The sequence below is a fragment of the Buteo buteo genome, chromosome 16 (assembly GCF_964188355.1).
Source record: "Buteo buteo chromosome 16, bButBut1.hap1.1, whole genome shotgun sequence".
Taxonomy (NCBI): domain Eukaryota; kingdom Metazoa; phylum Chordata; class Aves; order Accipitriformes; family Accipitridae; genus Buteo; species Buteo buteo.
The window spans coordinates 26,335,026-26,354,630 of NC_134186.1; the positions used below are offsets into that span (position 1 = coordinate 26,335,026).

The window sequence follows — 19,605 nt, forward strand, 5'->3', positions numbered from 1 at the left end:
ATAATAGCAAGTAAGATATAGAGGGGAAAGAAAGTATTTTAATTCAGTGTAGTACAAAATATTCCCAGACTGTGATTAACGGAGAAGCCATGCTCCTGGAGTAAACCCTGGGCTGGTGGCTAGCTCTTAACGCTCCTTGCTGTTCCCATTACCTCCTCAATTCCAACTACTAAAATGCATATCAAGAAACTAAAACTGATGCATCTTTTCCAAGTATTACATCTGCATGCTAGCAATTGCTATGTTTACTGATGAGATACTATGCAATAGTAAGTGGATACAATGCTCATTCAGGTAGCAGCAGCAAAGGGCTTTTTGAACCACCCTATCCTAAGCCTTATCACAGAGCTCCCCCTCATACAAGGTACCATCTTACCATCCTCCAAAGAGGAACAACCCCCGTCTACGCACACCTGGTACCCAGTGCCATCATCTCTAATCCGTAAGAGCACTCAAAATGACTTTCCTATTTACTAATACTAAAAATAAATCAATATATAAATACAGGCTTAATATTTAGAAGTAAATATGTGCATTCTTCAGGCCCCAGAACTGCCATTGCTCTACAAACTACCCTGGTACCAGCTGGATAAGAGTTTCTCAAGGTCTTGACTCTTTACATTTGTCTTATGCCTATAAGCCATCACACTGAAGGCACTGCAAATAGCAAGGCTACCTAAAACTGGCACAAGACAAGATGAATGCATACTTTATTCTGCTATAAATATGATGCTATTATCCTACATTACAGGTTGCTACATTTTAATAGTAGCAAGTTCTATAAAAAAAAGGAATGCACAGTGCTATAGTATTTTTTACATAATGCCATATACCTGAATTTCATATATTCTATCCTCTAAAATTCCATCCACTTTAAATGAAAGTATTCTAATATGTCCTTTATCATTCCTGCCAGTAAGAGAGCAACTTACTTTAGGAGGAAGAAAAAGAAAAGAAATACTAGGCCAATTTCTGTGATTTTTTTTTTTCCCCCTGCAGTCCTCATGAGAGAAAGCTCTTTATTTGTTGTTATTCTGGGATAACAGGGGATTGATACTCATCTCCCCCAGACTCGGCATGATCTAGTGACTTCAAAACTGCTTTTCACATTTTAGAGGCAAAACTATCCTCTTACTGAACTGCTTGTTTTCAGCAGAAACCATTTTCAGGTCATTATATTTGGTCATTATATTTACAGTATATAAAATATACTCAGTTTTGTTAAAAAGGTGCTTGATTTGTCTTACACTTCTTCATTTACATATCTTGGTTTGATGGGGGGGCGGGGGGGGCGCGTAATGAACACTCCCATATAAATAGGCTATACAAATTTTAGAGAGAAAGGACTTTAGAAATACCCAGAGTTGAAAGTGGTACTTGATATTGTCCTTTGTCTGTCCTAGAAATTACTCCCTAGAAAAAGAAAGCTCCAAGAGAATAAATATTTTCAGTTTACTAATTTTTTCTGTCATTTGCATTACCTTGGTAAGTTTTATTTACTTAAAAATCATTTACTTCCTGTTCTAAAAAATACCTTATACATAGCAAATCAATCAAGTAGATCACCAGAAGGCAGGCTTGCCTCCGACACAGAGGTCAGTGAACGTACCACAGCCCACAGAATCTGTTCAGAAACAGCATTTAACTGTTACCTGCTATACTAGAGTGACCAGAAACATTCTGTTTCTCAACTTCAAGCCTCAACTGAAAAACTTGTTGAGCTCAATAAAACAATTAATTCCTTAAAATTAGCTGAAATATCCTTCCAAATGTTGCCAAATGCACACAACTAGATTTGTTGAACATTTAAAACATAAGTAGACAATTCTCAAGCTTCAAACATTTTTTAAGTTGTGAATAGAAATAAACTCATGAGGGAGAAGCAGCCCACACTGTACCAAACACTTTCCATATACTAACTAAATCCTAAGTTCCTAACATTAAGGAATATTTGGCTAGCTATTATTCACAAAACTTATTTAACACTTTTCTTGCTTCTCCTTTGCCCATACAAATAATGGAAAAATGACAGACTTCTGTTAAAAATGTATTGTTTCTGGCAAAATGAAAAACAAAAACATCAAAAAAACTCCAAACTATCAAAATTTACAAGGAAAATTTTGTTATTCGTAAAAGTATTCATGGCCATATAAATCCATGATGTAAACAAACCAGATTAACTAGTCTATCAATGAACTCAAGTGCTCGATTTTTCTTGGTTTTAACCAAGCTGAAGCTTCAACCTTTCTGACCTCAACCAAGGAAAGATTCATTAGAAATTTTTGTGCTGAAAGTCTTAATGTAACAAGCACATCTGAATACAAAGCACACCCTAATGTGGGCCCATAATTTACCAAAAAGAAATTATATTCCACTCAAAGAAATACAGGAGATGCCCAGACAGATTTCAGTAGATTGTTAAAGTTGCATGAATTATTTTAGCGATTGTATTTAAAGAGGAGCTAACAGTATTCCAGCACAGCAGTTAGGAATGCTGAAATACAACATGATCCTTTTCGCCTGCAGCAAATTAACATTTTAGCCAAATTTCTAACACTCTGACCTATGGTGTCTCTCTATTTAAGGACACAAGATTAAAGCAATTAAACTTATATACTGCAAAGATTCAGAATTAATTCAAATGATGACAAAAATAAAATGGGCTTACAAAGCTAGCAGTTACTCATCTTTGCTTAAAAAGTTAGCATTTACTCATCTCTAAAAGCTATGTCTTCACAGGACATAGGTAGGATGAAGACATAACGGCTGTTAGCTTGTTACAGGCCATGATCAAATGCTCCTGTACATTACACGCAACGACAATCTGCTACGACAACGCTCTGCTGGGCCCCTTATTTAGACCCCATGTCCCATCCTGAGCTAGCACTAGACTCATGGGACCCTGAGGTAAAGCCCAACCAAGCAGGTACTCTCTCCTCCTACCCACGTACTGCATAACTTGCACTGCTACCGAATTATTGGAACCTGAAGCCAGTAGCCTGATGTTTTCTCCCCTGGCAAGCCCTGGCCTGAGTCTTCATAGTATTACGTTATATACACTGCACATATGCATTCATTGCAAAAAACATTCACCGGAATATTCCATGCCGTAACACAGCTGTAACCAAATGCAGATTGAGGGAGAAACTGAAATCCTAGATATAGCGGAACCTAAAAGCAACAACGGGACATCAAACCACGGGGCCCGCTTTTCCAAAACACCATGTTCATGCTTCGCATCTCTTGGTGCGGGAGCAGGATCTGGGGTTCATCGCTCATGCACATTAGCAAGCCGTTCTCCGACCACCTGCCCTGCTCAACGGCATCTCTGCAGGCAGCTGCACAGCCCTTCTAAGCCTTGCTCTTTGCCTTGCCACCATACGATATGCTTGTATCTACATTAGTACCACTTGCGGCTATTGTGGCTAGGACTGAAAAGGTAGGTACAAACCTTAATGCTTCCCTCAAGTCCCTCTAGTTTTAACTTGCATTTGTCTACCAAATTAACTTCCTTTCCTGCTGCATGCATTTTTCCTGGACAACAGTATTTCTGGAAGAACTGCAACAAAACAGTCAGTGCACTGCTATAACAGAAAAGGAACTTGCAATGAAGGATTATCCCAGTGCCACTTCATGGAAGCACAGAGTCTTTGCAGTACAAATACTGTTATTTTCTTCCCCTTGTAAAGTACTAGCAAGCAAAAATATAATTAACAGCACAGAAAGCAAGTTACTCAGTACAGTGCATAATTGGAACTTGCTCTTACCACCAGCAGGGCTCAAAATAATTGCCCCTCTTTCACAGTACAAGCAGCAAACTGAACTAAAAGCTTCACATTTCGCTGTCCAAAGCATGTCAGCTAAGCAGATTGTCAGCATAATGCGCATATTCTGTAAAAACAAAGTTTCCCCTTTCCTATTAGGAAGGAAAAGAACACTCAAAAGCAGCACAATAACAAGTATAATTCTTTTACACTAGCAGCACTGCTATGCAAATCTTATTTTTTAAATTCCTGTTCAGTAACTACACTGAGATTAAAGGCATCTACAGGTTGGCTGTAGTTACACTTAAATCTATAAGTAATTAGCGCATAAGTGCTGTTTCAGATGACACAATTAATTGCCTTTTACCACTGACCAGATGGTTCACCAACATTAACCTCAAAAAGTGTTCGCAGATTGCCCTTTAACACACATCAGGGGTTCAGTCACCTCAAAAACACAGCTTCCTACCCCAAAACTTCACCACTGCCTTAGCTGAAGGGCCTTGGCTGTCTATTGTGGGAGCGGAGCCTAAAGCTAATATCCAAAATCCCAAACAAAAAACCACTATAGCTTCGTATTCATCCTATACACAATCCAAACCGGGGGAGGGAAGAAAGCAAGGAAAAAAAAAAAAGACCAAGCACACACCGCCTGGAGCTGGGTTAACTTAACTTTTACACTGTTAAAAGCCACTGATCAAAGGTGATGTCAAGATCAGCACAGCCGGCAGCTTCACAGGCATTTCCATTTTGGGACCTCATTTCAATTGCCAGGAAGGAGACTATGCCAGTCCTGAAGACTTCACAGGACTTCCCATAGGCAAACACACACCCCTCTGACAGCATCACATGGTGAGGAAATTGTGAGGGATTTCGCTCCTTTGTTTCTGCATTTATCCCTCAGCATGAAAAGGGAAATCATGCTAAGGCTTCTTACAAAAAATCAGACCCTGGGCATTTTGTCACTATCTTACAAATAATAAGGCAGACAACAGAAACCGTATAAGGCTTAAGTGACATCCGTGAAACTATATCCGTAAGTCCGCTGCAGATAGGGCTACTGGCAGAAGGAGAGGAAAAAAAAAAAAAGAAAAAAAAGGCTCTACCATGAAAACGCAGAATAACTGCAAAAGGAATAAATACTTTCATGTTGGTCTTAGCACAGAAGGAAATAGGCAATTGACATAGAAGCTTAGGTACCTACTTTTGCAGTCATTTTTGCCAGGAGTTCTTGCAAATCCATGATGCCTTGCACCAGACTTAAGAAATCACTGCAGGTTGGGCATGCTCAATAAAGGAAGAGTAAAAAGAAACAGAAAGGAAGAGAAGGAAAGACACAATAACCCATAAATAACCAATAGTATATCAGACTTGATTTATCTGAACATAAAATGCAATCTGTTTACACAGAATTTTTGCCTTCTGCAAGTCAGCACATGCAAAAATGACAAGCCTGAAAAGATTATTTTTAAAACAAAGATGTAATCTGTATGAAAAAATCTAAAATAGAGAGAAGAAAAAATATGCTACTTACTGCGATTCAGATTAGGACACTGCGTTATATATCCATTAGGTACAAAGATGACTTTCACATCTTGAATAACACCCTTTGTAAAAAGAAGAGAAAACTGGTAATATTGATTGCAAACGTTCACTTAGACCTGTACAAGCTGTTTCGCAAGTAATTTCTCAAGCGGGTGCAAAAAATTGACCAGCTCACTCTTCTTGTGAGGAAAAGAACTGAAGATAGACAAAATGTAACAACTCCTCCTATCTTCCTGTGTGTTTGGATATTAATTTTCATAAAACACAGAAATCATACTGCTTTGTCTTTTGCAATTGCCAAACATAAGCTGCTTAAGTGTCTTAAAAATGGGATTACTCAAGCCTATGACACACTTTTCCGAAAGACAAAAAGAAAACACAGCAATACTCTTTAGCGATTCAGCAAAATAAGACTGTGAAATGAAACATTATGAAAAGAGAAGTATATAGTGCAAGAGGTAAGTAAGAGTCTACACTTCAGTTGCTTGGTTTAGTTTAGCCTACTAGCTTTGTACTTCAACAGGCAGTTCATGTATTCACGCCATCAGTTAGCATTAAATCCTCTCTCTAACCCAGACAGATGGAAAGATCCCCTGTGCAGGACTGGCAGAAATCAGGACTCCAAGGACAAAGCCAGCTAGTGCAGGCTGTATGAGGCTCAGAACCTGAACTGGGCAGGACGGGAGAGAGGAAGGACCAAAAGGTCCGGCACTGGCCGCATCTTCTGTTGTCCCTGACTTGCAAGGATATCTCCGATGGAAGCAGCAGACACAAAGGGTTGCCCGGTATCCCTGCACACCCGGGTCCTGAAGAACCCTAGATCCTGCAAATAGCCTAGAAAATGCTGAAGCCTGTGTGTGCTCTTTTAAGCTCACTACAAAGCTCTTGCTCCATCTTTGACTGTGTAACATACTTACTCCACAAGATCCACTAGCTTTAATAACGTCATGGTCAGCAAGGGAGAGGAGCAAGGGAAAACAAGGGACTTCTAGTGCTGCTTTATGCGCTTTCCCTGACTCTTAATCAGATGTTGTGACAGGGCTCCAGCTCCTTCCAGACACAGAAGAATTTCTTTAATGTGAAAGGAAATTTATCATTGTGGCAGCTATTATCTAATTAAATTACTGATTTGTAAGACTATGTTTTAATTTTCAGTTAAATTGCAATAGAGTGAATTTTGCAGACTGAGGACAGTGTCACTTGCTCAAAACATTGAACTCTATCCACAAATAAAATATAGGCCTCAGATCGCCCCTGAAACCTGGCAAGTACAGTAGGTAACACTTAAAAATTATGTGTTCATTTGCTAAAACAGCAGAAGGTGATCAGCAAGCACCGCTTCCTGCTTACTGTTTCATGATCAAATATTAACTGAAAATATTAATAGACATAATCAGATCACACTTTCTTGCAGAAGTATATTCATTTATTAACCTTTTCATCTATGAGAATAATGAAACCATCATAATAATGAGAAGTAATACTGTCACTGGAAATGGAACATCCTGAAAGCCGTTTTACATACTTTCTGCTAGCAGTCATCAGCGAGAAATTAGAAGGTGAAGCACAAAAATATATTTCAATGCTTAAGCCTCTCCAGTGAAAAGCTCAACCAAGAGTAAATGAGATTAGGAAGTTCTACCAGACCATATCACACAGCTAACAGCACATCATCCAGACAGAAGTGATGTTTTCCTCAGCCTTTTTTTTTTTTTTTTTTTTCAAAAGTGCATATTGAGCTTCAAACATGTTTGCTGCATCAGAGACCCACTGCTCAATTGTCCTTTGGCTAGATTTGCATTTAAATACAACCTGAAGAGGAAACACAACTATTTTTGTGCCTTGACTTCTGGCTACATGAAAGCATGTTACCATGGAAAAACGTACGAAGTTCAATACACCACTAGAGATGCCTTCTAAGTCTATAAACCCTCTGAAACAGAATTAATACGATCAAATATAGAAGTGAACCTTCAAAGAGCAGAAATTTTGCTGATGTATTTTTTTAATAGAAAGACTTCATTATAGGCAAACACTTATTACAGCCATAATTATTGTAACACGTATGAACAAACTTGGACCATTCCTCCTTCAGCATTAAGTCCTGGTTGCCGAGAGCTTTCTATGACCACAGCCAGAAGGAGAATTAGGCATGCACAGCTCCCCAGGGGAAGCCCAGGGCCCTGGTTCACTTTGGCACAGGGTGGAGTTCTTCAGTCCACAATCTGTGAAAGGACATCAGGATTTGGCCTTGACAGGGAGATGACAGTGGTCAAAATCTTCCCGGTTTTTCCCTTCACAAGCAGACATTACCTTTATGTTATCATTAAAGCATTTGGCTAACTACAACCAAAGCTTCGGTTCAGCATCAGGACTCACTAGCTTGAAGAGCCTTCGTCTGTGCAGGCAGATAACCAGCTACAAGCCTAAATTCATGCCTGCAGCGTTAAGTATCAAGCCCACCCCGTGAGGACGTAATACAAAAGCCCTGTTTATTGCACTCTCGTGTCTCTGTTAAATAGAGGACTCCTCCACACTCTGTGAAAAGGGTCGTATATTCCATGAGCTCTCCCCTCCTGCGTTTTCATTTCCTCCATTGCCTTTCACCCTCTTTAAAACCTACTTCTCCCACAGAGATAATGCGTGCCACACAGCTGTGCAAGTTGCATCAGCCAGCGCTGGCGAAAGGCTCTGCACAGCGGCACCGGCAGATGTGCCCAAAACCCTGCGCTTAGGCAGTGCTACGTCAACACCACTAGATCTCCACTAGATCCGCACTGTGCTCCTCTACACCGGGCACGCACGCCCCATGCCAGGCGCTTCAACAGCTGCCCTTGGCACTGTATTTACCTCACCTTAGTCTATACGACTCTGCGACCAAAATGACTACAGAGGCCCACGTATACATATGATGCTGTGCAGTAAAAATACCAACATAGTTTTCAAGCACCTACTATACAATCCCCAGGCGCAGCAGCAGGATCAATTGAGCCTGCTAGAGCAGATATGAAAATTAACATCTTTCGACATGAATCACCTAGTCAGCAATGTATTAATAAGCTCATTTCTGCAGCAGCTCTTTGGAGGGAGCCTTAGGGGGAAGGGTTCTCCCCAGCAATAAAATGAATTTTGCAGATAATCCTGATCCTGACAGCCATCAGATCCATCCTAGAATGAGGGTTCCCTGGATGTCTGGTATCACCCTCTTCCTCCTTTCAGTTGCATTTACTTTGGTTTCCTAATCTGATTATAATGGTAACCTCTAGCCCTAAAACAAAACTTGGTTTTGAGCCACACAAAGAAACCTGAAGGTTCAGCATGTATTTTTTGAAGGAAGTAATTAATAAGATTCCCTTCAAAGGACACAGCCAAAGCTATCTTAAGTCTGTTCCGCATTTGCTCCCACCACTGCTGTGCTAAAACCATTCCGTCTTGTCTGAACTCCAAATGCTTGGCTGTAGCAGGTAAATTACAACTAGTAAGAGATACTAGTTGTAAGGGGTGAGACTTCGCTTCCCTCGATTATGCCATAGAGCACTTCATTCCCCAGCAAGGCCACAGACACAGCAGGGCTACTTGTGGAATAATCACTGTAAGTAAGGATGTGGAACAAAAGCATAAACAAGAAAAATGGCAGCAACTGGCCACCGTGACTTTTGAATATCATATCCCCTCCCTCCTCTTCTGATATACTGAAGAATTATGATCTAAAATAGGCATGAGAGTATGGCCCAAAATGTGCTTTAATGCTATTCATTTACGGAGAGACACAACAAATTAATTATCATTAAAGTAAGAAAATTTTTGGCGCAGCGAAGATGATAGAACAGTATCCAGCACTTTCTGTTACATAGATTATCACGGCTCCAACACACGTACAAAAATGCTAATTCTTTTTTAACGCTCTTATTTCCCTGCAGATCTCTGTTTACATTAAGGAAAATAGATCCATTTTTTTTTATATGCTAAAACAGTGAAACAAATTGCTCTGAAAAAGAAAGGGAGGTCCTACTGAGCATGTAAATATATGGAAAGAGACGTGTACTCTTTACAAACTGGCAAAATCCCAAGTTTTTGCAATGAGTAACATAAAAAAAAGTAAGATTTCTGAAACTCTCAAGCAGGATTAAAAAAATACAACCAATTATATTTCTGCCCTGAAGTTAGTAAAATATTCAAGCATGCATAAAGCAAAGTAAGGCACTTGTCGGCTTTCATTATGATCAATAAAAACTGTCAGCTCATTAGCATATCATTAGCTACCCTGCTGTTTCCAAAGTGTTAACGCATAGAAATATTAATTTACAAACATATAATATCCCAGAGTTCTGAGGCTCTGACTGCCTGCATAAAATAAGAATTTAAGATGGGCGAATCCAATATAAGTTCGGTTTTTTCCTATGTAGCCATAAACATATGTTTACCATCTGTGGAATTATGGGAAGCAGCTGAGGTAAAAAAAACAACAGCTGTAGAATAAAATAATACTATCAATTTCACTTCACAGTGACAGCTCAGCTGCTGGAGGATGAAATGTACTCTAGGTTCAGAGCAACTCTTGGACCATCATTTAAGTAAAAAGTTAGCTTTTACCTCTGTTTCACAGTTAAAACTGTTAGTTGCTATGCTTAAATAATTTTAGCATAAAATAATTGTCCTAGCTTGTTGAAATCTGGGGACTTGGAGGAGAAGTCCTCAGAAAAACAGCAACTTGTAAACTTGTCTTATGAACTGACAGCTTCAAAGGGAAACTGAGTGGGTGGTAAATCACCTTGGCAACAAATCCATGCCAATATTGAGGATAGGCAGATTGGCCTATCACTCCGCTATAGACCCTTTCACTGATAAACACTTGCACCGTGGCTTGTTATCCAAAACTGGAAGAAATATCAGAAACTTTTCTGTAACTTGCTTACAAAGTAAAAAAATTCATTTTCAGGTGGAGGGGGTGGTTTTCATTTATTGGTGGATTTTGTATGTTGGTTGGTTCAGCAATTCAGCCTCGACCAGAAAATCACATAGTCTCACCAGGGGCCAAAAAAAGCTGAAAGAAAACATACAGGAGAGGGCTTTTCAAGCATGTGAAATCGAGGAGGAAACGGCCTCCAAAAGCAACTAAGACCACAACTGGCCAAGCGACCACAGCAAAGCTGTTGTTTCGGGAAGGTTTAAAGATGAAAGCCAAGGACAGACTTTGATGCTGCCTCCACAGTCTCGTTCTGTCCCCAGGAGTGGCTAGGCAGAGCACAAGCAGGTATGTGAAACCTAAAGTAAGGAAACAAAACAAAACCCCCAAATACTGGGCACTTCAGTCGGTGACTACGGTACTCTACCTTGCAGGAAGAGACCCTTTTCTCTAAGTGTTGGACGTGCCTCAAATCCCAAGTCCACAGTTTCTACTAAAATTCACACAAATCAGCTTTCAGGAGTGTAAGACAACTAATCAGAAATATCTGGTTGACTGTTTATTAATTTCCGTCTTCGTGTGCCATTTTGTATCTGCTTACCTTAAAGAAGCCATGTTTCCTGTTTCTCTGTCCCAGCCATAAATTGCTTTCAGGTGTCAGATTAGTTTCTGGGGGATCAATGATGCGTTCATAAATCCTGTAGAGAGAATACATTGCCATTACTTGAATCCTCTTTTTCCTCTGAGAAGTTGCTAGTCAAGATCAGTTAATGATAAAAGATGGAAAGTAGAACAAAAAAAACCAAAACAAAACAAAAAAAACAACCCACAACATTTTTCATTAAACACAATATTTATCATTAGACAGTTATGAAGGTATACAACAACAACTTTAAAAGCAAAAAAAAAAAAAAAAAAAAAAGAGGAAAACAACTATTAAAAGCACTAACACACAAAGATTGCATAAAATTGAAACTCCCCTTGTCCAACTGTGCAGCACTAGGCTAAAAAAACCACAATGCCAGAACCCACCGTAGTAGGGAAAACAACAAAACGGGACCATCCTAGCCTATGGGTGTCCTTCAGGCTCACCTACCTGTTCTGGAGAAAAAGGGCAGTAACACACAAGATCCAACCAGAGAAACAACCCTTTGGGATTTTCAGACTGTTTAGAATTTTGGATAGACATCGCAAAGAAACTTTATTCCACCACTACTCCCATGGCCTTTTTGTCTCTGCGTTTGTGTTATTCATCCTTGGACCTTTTGTTTTAGCCACTCTCCCCTGTTTGCTGCTGTCACTGAATTCACTTGGCCTGGGTCCTCACATGCGCTGCCACTACTGCACATCCAGCTTGCCCATGTCACTGGTAGGTCTGGTACAGAATAGGACCTCTTTGTATTTGTTTGGTACCTAGCACTATAGGGACATTTTCTTGGTTATTCTTCAAGGAACTAGAAATAATATCAATATGAAATAACAACAACAAGTAACATGAGGTCCATAAGCAAACTTTATGTACTGCATAAACTTGCACATGAATGCAGTAATCTACATACCAAATTTCTAAAATCAATTCATGAAAAATTGCTGTAACACAGCATTTTAAATTCACAAAAATAAGTATGTGGAGTTTCAAAAGGGTTTGCTTGGGTTTTTTATTTGTTTATTTTTAGGAAAGCTGTAATGAAGTTTCCATAGCTCCTTTTTCAAGAACTCAGACCCCTACAACAATGATATCATCATTTTAGAATACAAAAAATTCAAGACCAAAGTTACTGACCCTGGATTCTCATACTGCATGTCACTTCAGTGGGAGCCATGAACTTACTGCTTCATAACAAAAACAGCATGCTTAATAAGGATTATTGGGAAGATGATGAAATATATTTCCATTACCATCCAGCTCACAGGCAGGCTGTGTAATCACACCAGCATGACAGCCAATAGAAAAGACTCTGAATGCATCGAGACCTGTAGCTTACAGGGGTGAAATTATCTGTAAGTTTAAAAGGGGTGAAAATATTTTTCTTCTTTCTTTAAAGCTATGGCTTTAAAATGAAATGAAAAATGAACACCAAAGAAAAAAAACGTATGTCAATCAACACAACTCATTGCACAGTATCTTCCCATTTACACTCCGAGTGTTTCTAGCACAGGCTCACCCAGTGTAATCATTGATTTCTGTGTTGTAAGTTGCCGCATGTATTGGGTTTGCATGGCAAGGTTTGGGGTGGAGGGGTGGGGGGAGAGGCCACAGAGGTGGCTTCTGTGAGAAGGTGCTAGAAGCTTCCCCTGTGTCCGACAGAGCCAATGCCAGCCAGCTCCAAGACGGACCCGCCGCTGGCCAAGGCTGAGACCATCAGCAACGGTGGTAGTGCCTCCGGGAGAATGTATTTAAGAAGGGGGGAGGAAAACCCTTGTGCAACTGCAGCCAGGAGAGAGGAGTGAGAATACGTGAAACAGCCCTGCAGACCCCCAGGTCAGTGCAGAAGGAGGGGAGGAGATGCTCCAGGCGCCAGAGCAGAGATTCCCCTGCAGCCCGTGGGGAAGACCACGGTGAGGCAGGCTGTCCCCCTGCAGCCCAGGGAGGTCCACTGGGGAGCAGATCTCCACCTGCAGCCCGGGGAGGACCCCACGCCGGAGCAGGGGGATGCCCGAAGGAGGCTGCGACCCTGCGGGAAGCCCGCGCTGGAGCAGGCTCCTGGCAGGACCTGCAGCCCCGTGGAGAGAGGAGCCCAGGCTGGAGCAGGTTTGCTGGCAGGACTTGTGACCCCACGGGGGATCCACACCGGAGCAGGCTGTGCCTGAAGGACTGCAGCCCGGGGAAGGGACCCACGCTGGAGCAGTTCGTGAAGAACTGCAGCCCGTGGGAAGGACTCACGTTGGAGAAGTTCATGGAGGACTGTCTGCCGTGGGAGGGACCCCACGCTGGAGCAGGGGAAAACTGTGAGGAAGAGCGAGCAGCAGAGGCAACATGTAATGAACTGACCATAACCCCCATTCCCTGTCCACCTGTGCTGTTCATGGGGAGGAGGTAGGGGAAAATGAGGAGTGAGATTGATCCCAGGTAGAAGGGAGGGGTCAGGGGAAGGTGTTTTAAGAGTTGTTCTTATTTCTCATTACCCTGATCTGATTGAATGGTAATAAATCCCATTAATTTCTCTGAGTCGAGCCTGGTTTGCCCGTGACGGTAATTGGTAAGTGATCTCTCCCTGTCCTTATCTCGACCCACAAGCCTTTCCTTATATTTTTTTTTCCTCCCCTGTCCAGTTGAAGATGGGGAGTGATAGAGCAGCTTGATGAGCACCTGGCATCCAGCCAAGGTCAAGCCCACCATACGGCGTTACTGGAAAATTCATACATTTGCAGAGGCCTAGAATAACCTCCCAGTATTAAACAGCTTCAAGAAAACTCTATAAAGTTTTTTTCTGTTGAAGTACAAAGAGTCATATATTCTACCCACTTTTGCTTATCCAGAAAAGGAGGAAACCATTTGTCAAAACCAAGTGAAAGCAATGTAAAAAACTAGAGGCAAACTTACTATTTCCTGAAAAAGAAAGAACAACAAAAATCTCAAACCTAAGAACAAAACAGTTACATGAAAATTCCATCTTAAAAATGTGAGTACAGGAGTCAGAAGACTTCTAATACTCATGATTTTATTGCTCAATTTTATTATAATTATCATCAGCCCTAATTCATCACATTTCATCAACATGACACATTCAAAGCTCTACGAAATGTCTGCCTCCACTAGTTAATTACTTCTTACTGGCTATAAAATTACCATGCTGAGCTGTTTTACCTGTTCAAACAGCAAAACAAGATGATATTCCTTTAAACCATCTTTTGAGAATTATAAGAATTTTGCATGCACCACCTCTATCAATATTTTAAAATGTAAGTGGACCACTTCTGCCATACCTCATGCAAAATTGAAGATCTACTCAAATGCAAAACTGCTGCAAAACGCTGAATGAAGAACAAAGAATTGACATGCTCCTTGTGAAAACCAGTCACTGAATTGCACTATCTTATTAGGAATTTCTCTTTGGATATATAACACATCTTTATTCATGACTTAGGTTAATAATGTCCTCACCGGAAAATTTCTCATCTGGTAAAAAGACTAGTCAATATTCCATAAAGAACTCCATTTCTGCTAACAGATAAAATCCCAATGCTGACCAGGTTCAAGAACACTACTTATTGAAGAATATTTGATTTTTATTTACCTGGCCTAGTTTATAAAGGAACTCTACATCATCTGTCTGCAATTACATAGAAAAAAAACCAAAACCTACGTGACATTATTATATGACAGTTCAACAACAGCAGGTAAGAAAGACAAACCAGACACAGGCTAAAGTGGTTTATCTTGTCTTTTCTAATGATTTAACAAAGACTTTCAATCTATGTGGAAAAGGCTGTAATGACCTTCCTCTTCAGAAAGTGTCATTCATTAGACACATGCTCAGGATTCCCCATATTCCTCTACTGTTCTACTCTAATTCCATTTCTGAAGCAGGTATTTACCTTAAATTAAGGGCTTAATTAAAGGTTGGTTTGTGCCTTATTCCATTTATGTCTAAGAGATTGGTTGGTTTTCTTCTCTGTAGATCTGCCCACAGAGTAACAGGCTTAGAATTCAAGAGAAGGCATGAAATGCAGACGGCAGTTGTAGATGTAGCAGTCCTTGCTTATCTTCCTACGTAAAAAGATGTTTTGGCTGACACTATTTGATTTGCGAACCATGTGAGCTTACTTTATTATTGTATGCTGTTAAACATCAGCAAAAAAGCCCCAGAAAGCATACATACAGCTTATCACTACCCCTATAATCCCCTCTATACTCTTGGGAAACGAAAAGGTCAAAAAGCACATCTGAATTCATAACAGTCAAAAAAAAAAAAAAATAAAAGGGAATCACAAGGAACATCATGATCCACCACATACTACTACTCTAATGAAGAAGAATTTAAAAAAACAAAAAAAACAAAACAAAAAAAAAAACAAACCAACAACAACCATCACTCCCAAACAAAAAAAAAAACAACAGACAAGAGCCATGCAACTCCTGACAAAAAAAGGAGAGCGATGCAAAAAACCCCAAGGGACTTTTCCTGCAAGACTGGAAACTGCTACACAAAGGTAAAACAGCTACACAAAGAAAAACTGGAACTACATGGAAGAAGCTTTTGAATTAATATGAGCAAAGAAACATGATAGCATTACTAACTCTCAATCAGTGGATTTAATAAAGATGGAAACAAACATTTTCAAATATCAGTGAACAGAGCTTCAGCAGCTACACACGTTGGCAGCTGATAGCCAGCAGAGCTGACTGATAGGGAGCTGGAGTAAAGCCAGGAACTGGGCATGTCTCCCGGCTGCCAGGTTCGTGTTTTAAGTCACAAGAACATCGTAAATGGTGCAGCACTCCTAGAGCACGTTTTTGAGAAGGAGACTTCATGGGCATTGAAGACACCCTGTCCATACAAAATTATTACGTTGGCACTTGCATAAGGAGTCGTGAACAGGGTTTCACCCAGACATTAGGATTACCCACATAAGCACGTCACTTAGAAATCTATCAAATATTACTGATTATTCAGGTGATTTTTCAGGGGTTTCTACACTTAGACAAACCCATAAAGCATGAACGTTTTGTAACATATCTCAATGCGTAACGTGAAAAGTTACTACTTACGGGTGAAATCCTCTTAGAACTATTGCTTGTGAAGTGGGAAAAACCCTTGCTCTGCTCCCCTTCGTGTACTTTTATTCTTTTGGAAGAAAAGAGGTGGGGTTTAGGCTGAAAAACTACTGTTGCTGAATAGACATAAAAGGATCCTTCTTTTTTTACAGCTACATTAAGCTTCCATATCATTCACATTCCCTTGCTTGATTTTCTGGGCTGACGTGTCACTTTCTATGGCTTTATCCACGCTTGACCAATACTTTGTATTTGGCATATGAATAGCTAAATTATATCTACTACACTTCCAGTTTACGAAGTGCTGGTCTAGAGCTCCTTGGACATCAGTCTCCAATACATTTGGCTCTGATACTCACACCGAGAAATGCACAATACACCTCACAAGAACAGGAATGCTTAAAAAGAGGACTCCAGGGAACTGTGGTCTTTAAAATTACTGCAGACTGAATAGCCCCTCCAGCATGAGGAGACCCAGGTCTCTAGGTTAATGGAAGCTCTACTCCATGCTTCAGACTTTCAGATTTATGATTACTGCATTCGCTTTCCAAGAGAAAGCTTGATTTGCCCCTACTTTATGCTGACATATTTCAAAGAAGCTAAACCATAAACCTGGAGTAATACAACCCTGAACCAATCCTTCTTTCTTGAAACGTTCATGCTCAGAACACATTCGCCAATCACTGATCCATTTAGCTAAATGTAGTAAGAAAAACACCTGTTAATTGGCAAAGACCCATGATACCCTTGTGGTTTGTATCTATACCTCTGGCCTATCTGCACACTTTGATTTATTAAGTATTCTTATGCAATCCTCAGGAATACCTTTTTCAAGGAGGCATTCCAAACACGTGTCTGTGACACACTGAATACAATATACAGAAAATCTATAAGGTAATCAGTGGATTCCTGAAAGGAAGCGTATCTAAAATATTTGCATGCAAATACACATAGAGACATCCTTCTCTGTGCAGAGGAAGGACCCCTCTAGAAACCAAGCTCTGTTGGACAAGGAGACAGTTCCCTTCTATGCACTCAATCTAAAATTATTTTTATCATCTTTATAATGTTCTGGTAAAACAGGGAAATATCTTCATTTTACATGTGTGCACACTGAAACACAGAAAGACTTAATCAGTCTTAATTAACCACCATCACAGAGTGAGGGATGGACACTGCCCAAGATCCAAGCCATCAGACTGGGCACGACTAAGGCTTAACTGCCTCACGCACTGGGCCACATCCCCTCTGGAAAAAACGTGACATGGAACTGCCTCTCGCAGTGAAGATCTCTTACACGCAACTTCAACAAGCAAAGGGTAACGCTTGCACAGTATTTCCGCTTTTGTGGAGATGCAGTTCTACTTCCTACATACAATATTTGCCATGCCAGAAGCATTTTGGAAATAGCTGAAATATTTAGCAAAACATGAAAATAAACTTAGTGTCTGTTCTCATTAGAATACATCAGCCAACGTGGACTGATGAGGACATGCAACTGCCTAAAATTCTGAACAATAAAATAGACTACAACTCCAACAGTTAGTACAAAGTAGCACACCAAATCATGAAATTCCCAAATTCTTTCAGGTTACTAAAAGAGGAATGTGCCTTCTCAAATTTTCAGGCTAGATATGAACCAGAAAGATTTATTTTATTAGTAGTACAATTAAGAAACAAATAGCTGCAGTCTAAATATTCTTGCGGCTGAGGCACGGGCAGGAACCTCATTTCTCAGTCCCTGGTCTCTATTAATCCAAGAACAGGCATTTTTTTGTTCCTGATAGAGCTGCCATACTTACTCTGTTGAAGCTATAAATCTCCATGTAGCGACCAGGTGTTGAATTCATAGCACCCAATTTTAGATATCTCAGAAGTTTACACCTACAGTGGAGCTAGTCCTCTAGACCTACCTACTTAATGAAGAGACATAAGGGTTTCTAGGGCGTGATTCATCTTACAGTAAATTAATCACTCTCTGAAGGCCTCTCTGATGACTGCACAGGAGCCCTTGCTGACATGAGGGTGACTCATCAAATAGATTTTTGCAATTCAAAACCTGATCCTCAAAACTGACGTTCTCTTGCAACTATTCGTTACCCTGTATACATCCATCTGGATCCTCAGATCCTGAAAATAAACTGAAGGGTATGGAGAAGTCACACAAAATAACGCATTGTTCACGGCAGAGTCTTTGAAATAGCACTCTCCACTTTTGTAATAGAAAGTCAGAGGAGAGAGGGAGATTCCCCCATGTTTTGCATCAGTCTTTCTCCTAATCTAATTTGCAGAGGTGTTGAGCACCTTTCACCGTTGTTACCACCTCCAGCTGAGGCTGCAAAAACTCAGTACATTCAAAATCACAAATGTCAGGCCTGCTAAAGCAGCTCATCGTGTAAAAATAACCAGCTGCTTCCAAAAGTTTGTCCAACGTGCCTTCTGAACCCCAACCGCGTAAAGAAACTGATGATTATCAGACTCTAGCTTTAAGATACAATATTGGCATTTGTCTTTATGTCTATTTTTCCAAAGGCATTAAGAACTGATTTTAAAAATAAATACTAGGATATCTTTACATATTTCTCTTTCAACCCGCTTTCTATATGCTTCCCAATGAAAATGTGTCAATACCAATGTGATTGGATTTTCTTGATAGTGTTTACAGATAAGATGCATTATTTGACATGCATTCAGTTCTGGAGCAACTTGAACTGAATTATTCATTCAGTTTCCAGTGTTCTGTTTCAGAAAAATAATCTTCCTGAGGGAAATTTTGATTTTTCGTGCTGTCTCCTCTGTCATAGTACAGGAGTTCACAATCACTTAACAGAGGAAAGCAATTTAGATTAAAATCTCAGGTTTTGAGGGAAGCCTTTTGTTATTAAATTTTGAATACGCAATAGTAACTGCCAACTATTTAATCAAAAGTTATTTGTCAGCTCTGGGAGAAAAAAAATAGGAGGTGTCCAGTAATAGTATGTTAGGTAAAAGCCTCAAGAGTGCATGCTCAGTTTTTAAGTTCTCTTCAAACTCTGGCACCCAAATGATTCCATCAATTTTCCCGTATAATCATAGAGATAAAGTGAACGTACTTTACTTTTCAGTTTAATTATTCCAACTATAAATCTAATTTTAAAAATAAAAATGTATCTATATACAACTCTATGAGCAATCTCTTGTTTTCATTCCAGAGCAATGCAAATTGACTTTCCAGACCCTGTAATAAACAGGAGGAAATTAAACAAATGCAAGTGAAGACGGTTAGAAGAGCGTGTTTCATTTTCAGGTTTCAGGGTTTATTCTCCACACATAAACTGAATAAGGGTAAATTCACAGAAATACTATCTACCTATGTGGGGCTTTCTTTACAAAACACATTAGGCTTTTCAGTTTCCTACAAACTTATCGATGAATTTTAGCAGTATTTCTTGAGCATTAAACTAAAACCAATCGTTGTTACTGATCTGAAGTAGAGGACTGGACCCACTAAATGATATGACATTAGTCACATGAAAGGCAGAAATCCGTCTCTCTCAAAATACTATACCTGTATGGATGGTATCTTTCATCTGGAGATCCTGAGGTGAATTCAAACACCTTTACAAACAAGATCAATATTATTAACTTTCCTTTCAAATGACAAAACAGATACAATTGGTTCCTGATGATAA

At 39.9% G+C, this 19,605-nt stretch overlaps 1 protein-coding gene across 1 annotated transcript in view; it reads right to left on the reverse strand.

The window, feature by feature from the left end:
• NELL1 (neural EGFL like 1) overlaps positions 1-19,605 on the reverse strand; it is a 298,502-nt gene that overhangs the window by 224,513 nt on the left and 54,384 nt on the right. The window contains exons 5-7 of the mRNA XM_075048228.1: positions 10,817-10,913; positions 5,299-5,371; positions 4,969-5,051 (exon numbers count right to left, since the gene is read on the reverse strand). Of these exons, the coding sequence (XP_074904329.1) occupies positions 4,969-5,051; positions 5,299-5,371; positions 10,817-10,913 (253 nt within the window). The remainder of the gene's footprint in view (positions 1-4,968; positions 5,052-5,298; positions 5,372-10,816; positions 10,914-19,605) is intronic.